At 58.5% G+C, this 4,957-nt stretch overlaps 1 protein-coding gene across 1 annotated transcript; it reads left to right on the plus strand.

Moving 5' to 3' along the window:
- The first annotated feature begins 483 nt into the window (after positions 1 to 483).
- On the plus strand, positions 484 to 4,231 carry LOC116863587 (inward rectifier potassium channel 18-like). The gene is given in 4 exon segments (XM_032851005.1): positions 484 to 733; positions 2,895 to 3,401; positions 3,404 to 3,477; positions 3,479 to 4,231. Coding segments are annotated over 4 exon segments (1,584 nt in total).
- Positions 4,232 to 4,957: the final 726 nt, after the last annotated feature.

Raw genomic sequence — 4,957 nt, forward strand, 5'->3', positions numbered from 1 at the left:
CCCCTAGCATCACATGCAAACACACACACACACACACACACACACACACAGACTCACATGACAGGATGGGGCCATGGAAAGCTGAGGACTGGACCGATACCTGGAACTCCAACTCTATCTCTAAACCTTAGTTTCTGGATGACATTGGACAGTGACTCTGCTCATAGTCTCAGTTGCTAGCTGAGAAACAGGGGGGCAAGTGTCAATGTGAACTTGTTGATTTTCTGTGTGGTTTGAGGAGGAACATCAACAGAAGAGGGGTCTCCCAAGCCTGTGTGACACAGTCTGGGTGGGTCCCAGGTGCCCAGGCCAGGGAGAAACACCAGGAGTCACTGCAGTTCCCTCCCTGGCCTGGGAGCTGGCCAAGTGTGGGTCTCCCCAGCTGATGGGAGCAGCATGCCAGGCTGGGCTCTCTGACCTTTGATTCTTCTGATTCTGTCCCTTGCAGGCCTCGAGCTGCTCAGAGCCCCAGTTGGAGCAGCCATGACCCACTGGACGCCCCTCAAGGCCTCCAGGCCACATAAACCTGCCCCCTGTGGTCCAGTGGCCTGCCACCAGCATCTAAGTACCCGGGCCCTGGCCTCCTTCGCCTGGAGGGCCCAGGAATCTGGGGCCGAGCCATCTTCTTGGTGCAGTACCCAGGGTCCCCACCACCCCTGGCTCCCTGCCTCTTGGCCCAGGCAGAAGCAGCGTCCACCATCACAGCCCCAGGCCTCAGCTCCTCAGACCTATGGTGAGGTGGTCAGCTGGAGTAGCTGCGGGGGTTGGTGGCAGTGTAAGAAGAGGCCCCTGCAGAGCCTGACATGCCCACGGCAGGAGACCTTGCATTAGCTAGATTGGTTCGAATTTCAGCTCTCTTGCTTATTGGCTGTGTGACTTTGGGGAAGTCAATTAACCTCTCTGAATCTCCGTTCATGGTAGAAGTAGTGATGGCAGCCACCTTCTTAGGGTTTTGCAAGGAGAATCTAAGACCATTTGCTAATGTGTCTGGCCTGCTTTCTCTGCAGTTTGAGGAGTGGGCAGTAAGGGCCATGAGTATTATATACAAGCCTGCTCTGGGGATTCAGAAACATCTGGCAATGGAGACAGACCTTAGGAGGGATGTGCAGCCTGGCTGCTCATGTGGACTTCTCTCTCACCTGTCTCCCAGGTGTTTGAAGCAGAGGTCAGATGTTGCACTCCCTCTGAGGCCCTGGCTGCACCTGGTCACACAGACGGGGGCTAAATCACAGTGTTGCCTCCCCCTGGCTGTGTCGCTTCCTGTTTCTGGGTTTCTGGTGGGTACTCAGCCACCTGGCTCTGCTTCTGGACCAGCTGCCCTGGGACTTTCTTATCTGGGGCCTCATTGTCTTCTGGGCACTTGAGGGCTCCCAGCCTCGTCTAACACTGGCCTCCCGGTGTGATCAGGTGGGGATTTGGGGTGTATTGGGTCCCCAGTGGTGGAGGGGAGTATGTCCGACTCAGCGTCCTGGCCAGGCCAGCCAGCCAGTGTTCTCCCCCTCCTTCCAGCTCAGCCCTGCTGAGCCAGGCTGAGGGCCTGAGCACCTGCAGCCCTGACGCTAAGGGCTAGATGGCCTCAGTGACCACAGGTCCAGGCGGCACCATGGCCTCTGGCCTGCAGGTGCCTCGGCCTGGCACCAACAGGCCAGCCCGGAGCCGGCGAGCCCCTGGGGGGAGGGGCCACTGCCAGCCCATCTGGGGGCTGAACGTGGGGTATGGGCCTGAAAACAGTGTGTCCGGCTGCAGGTGTTATGCTGTGGGACATGCCTGAGACAGCTTGGTGTGCGTACATGTGTGTGTGTGCAACAAGCCCACCAAGTGCTCCCCTGAATGGGCCAAGGACAGTGGTGCTCTGAGTGTTTCCCTAGATGCTGTCATTTAGAGCTGAGAAAGTGATGGGAAGGCCACTGGGATGGGGTCAGTCATTGACCCCTCTGGGCACTGACCCGTGGACCCCCTCCTAGTTACGGATGGAGGCTGTGGTATATGGGCGCTGAGAGTGGGTGCGTGGGGCACAGGGCTTGAGCATCAGGAGGGCATCCTCAGGGCTAGGCTCTGTTTGAGGCCCGGGGGGTGAGACAGCAGTGAATCACACGGCAAACTCACCATGCTTGGGAGGCCAGTGGTCTCACAGTGGGATTGGTGGGTGAGTGCGACCCCAGGCCTATCCTTCCCGTTACTGTTACTACTGTTATGGTGTCAGAATTCAGTGCTTTGGGGTTACCGTGAGGACCTGGGTGAGGGGTTACAGTCCCCCATGGGTTCAGGAAGCTGCTCCTGGGCATGGAGGCCAGGGACTGAGGGAGGTGAGGCAGCAAGAGGGTGTCTGGGCCGAGAGTGTGAGGGCCTGCCCTGAGGAGCAGCGCACAGGCTCAGAGCTGCGACGGGTGAGAGGAGACTCCTGGACCTGAGAGCTGAGGGGCCCCAGACTCCATTCACGCAGGCCTCGCAGGTGCCAGCAGAGACCAGCTTTGAGCAGAGGACAGCCAGGCTCCCCCACTGCCTCTGGACCGGAGTGGGGGCCAGAGCACAAAGGCTGGCGAGGCGGCCGCCATGCTGGTCTGGGTGGGTGATGACAGGGACTCAGGCCACGGCCATGGGAGAATAGGTAGGATCGTAAATACACTTTGGAAGTGGAGCCTTTGGTAGGGGGGCGCTCAGATGGGCTGAGGATGAAGCCAAGGCTTTTGGCCAGAGCTCCTGGGAGGCTCCAGGTCTGTTTTCCAAGCCGAGAAGGAGGGTGGGTGGTTGGCTGAGGAGGGGAGATGGAGAGCTCCGTGGGGGGTGAGTTAGGGCGCAGATGGTCACACGCCATGGCCGAGGGTCCCGGGTGGGGGCAGAAGTCTGGGCCGGGGTGGCCTGTTCCGCCAGCCCCTCTGTCTTCTCTGTTGCAGGAGCCGCCCCCCGTGGAGCCAGCCCTGGGGCAAGCCAGGCCCCCCCCATCCCCGGGATGACGTCGGCCGGCAAGGCCAACCCCTACAGCATCATGTCATTGGAAGAGGACGGGCTGCACCTGGTCACCATGTTGGGGACCAAAGGCTTCGGCAAAGGCAAGGTGCACACGCAGCGCCGGTGCTGGAACCGCTTTGTCAAGAAGAACGGCCAGTGCAACATGGAGTTCGCCAACATGGATGAGAAGTCGCAGCGCTACCTGGCCGACATGTTCACCACCTGCGTGGACATCCGCTGGAGCTACATGCTGCTCATCTTCTCGCTGGCCTTCCTCGCCTCCTGGCTCCTGTTCGGTGACATCTTTTGGGGCATCGCCATGGTGCATGGTGACCTGGAGCTGGCCAAGGACCATGGCCGCACACCTTGAGTGATGCAGGTACACGGCTTCATGGCTGCCTTCTTCTTCTCCATCAAGGTGCAGACTACCATCAGCTACGGCCTGCGCTGTGTGACTGCCTGATGGCTGTGTTCATGGTGGTGGCACAGTCCATCATGGGCTGCATCATCGACTCCTTCATGATCGGCTGCCATCATGGTCAAGATGGCTCGGCCCAAGAAGCGGGCACAGACGTTGCTGTTCAGCCACAATGAGGTGGTGGCCCTGCACGACGGCAAGCCCTGCCTCATGTGGCACGCAGGCAACCTGAGCAAGAGCCACATCGTGGAGGCGCACGTGCAGGCCCAGCTCATCAAGCCGAGGGTCACCGAGGAGGGCGAGTACATCCCGCTGTACCAGATCGACATTGACGTTGGCTTCGACAAGGGCCTCGACCACATCTTCCTCGTGTCCCCCATCACCATCCTGCATAAGATTGACGAGGCCAGCCCGCTGTTTGGCATCAGCCGGCAGGACTTGGAGACGGATGACTTCGAGATTGTGGTCATCCTGGAGGGCATGGTGGAGGCCACAGCCATGACCACGCAGGCCCGCAGCTCCTATCTGGCCAATGAGATCCTGTGGGGCCACCGCTTCAAGCCTGCCCTCTTCGAGGAGAAGAACCAGTACAGGATCGACTACTCCCACTTCCATAAGACCTACGAGTTGCCCTCCACACCCCGCTGCAGCACCAAGGACCTGGTGAAGAACAAATTCCTGCTGCCCAGTGCCAACTCCTTCTGTTCCGAGAAGGAGCTGGCTTTCCTGAGCCGCAATGAGGAGGACAAGGCAGATGGAGACCAGGATGGGTGCAGCCCCCAGGCACGGCATGACTTTGACAGACCTCAGGCTGGTGGTGGCAGCCTCAAGCAGCGGCCTTACAGACAGGAGTCAGAGATCTGAGCCACCATGGGCCAAGGTGCAGCATCCACCCCACCAGGGAAAGGCCCGGTGTCCCTCGAGGGCCCTGGGTTTGAGCAGAACGGGCCAGGTGTCCTGGTTGCAGACTCAGTAACATTTTAGATGCTTTATGTTTCTTCACAGTGGCCTGGGAAGGTTGGCAGGAGAATGCAGGACCAAAGCGGGCTGCCGCTGACCTCAGAGACTGGAGCAGGTGCAGGGAAGTAACCTCTTGGGGTCCGGGGCAGGAGCCAGGGGCTTCTGTCTGAGGCTAGAACTTCTGCCTGCTCACAGGAGGCTCAGTGGCCATCCAGCCTCTGTGGGTGAAGGCTGGCAGGCTGCAGGGCACCTCGTTAGTTTTTAACTTGGGGAGAAACACTGGTTTTGGCTTTCTCAACCATAGCTTGAGTAAGACTGTTTACAAAAAAAAAAAAATTAACACATGATTGACCAAAAAAAAAAAAATTAATTTCTGGGGATTACAAAAATGGTCAGTGAGAATTCCACTGACCTGCCGAGATGCAGGTTTTTGATGGGGGCTCCACAAGGTTCCCCGAGGCTGGACAGGCCTCTCCTCCATGAAGGCCATGAGTTTGCTGGGTGGCACCATCTACACAAGCACAAGAGAGGGGCTCATCTGTGGTTCCTTCTGCTCACAGGCGGATTAGATGATGATTGTGATGGAAAAACCAAGACCATGTTAATGATCATAATAAAAGCTTTCCAGAG

This window comes from Lontra canadensis, unplaced genomic scaffold, assembly GCF_010015895.1.
Source record: "Lontra canadensis isolate GAN:19392208 unplaced genomic scaffold, GSC_riverotter_1.0 scaffold1743, whole genome shotgun sequence".
Classification (NCBI taxonomy): Eukaryota; Metazoa; Chordata; class Mammalia; order Carnivora; family Mustelidae; genus Lontra; species Lontra canadensis.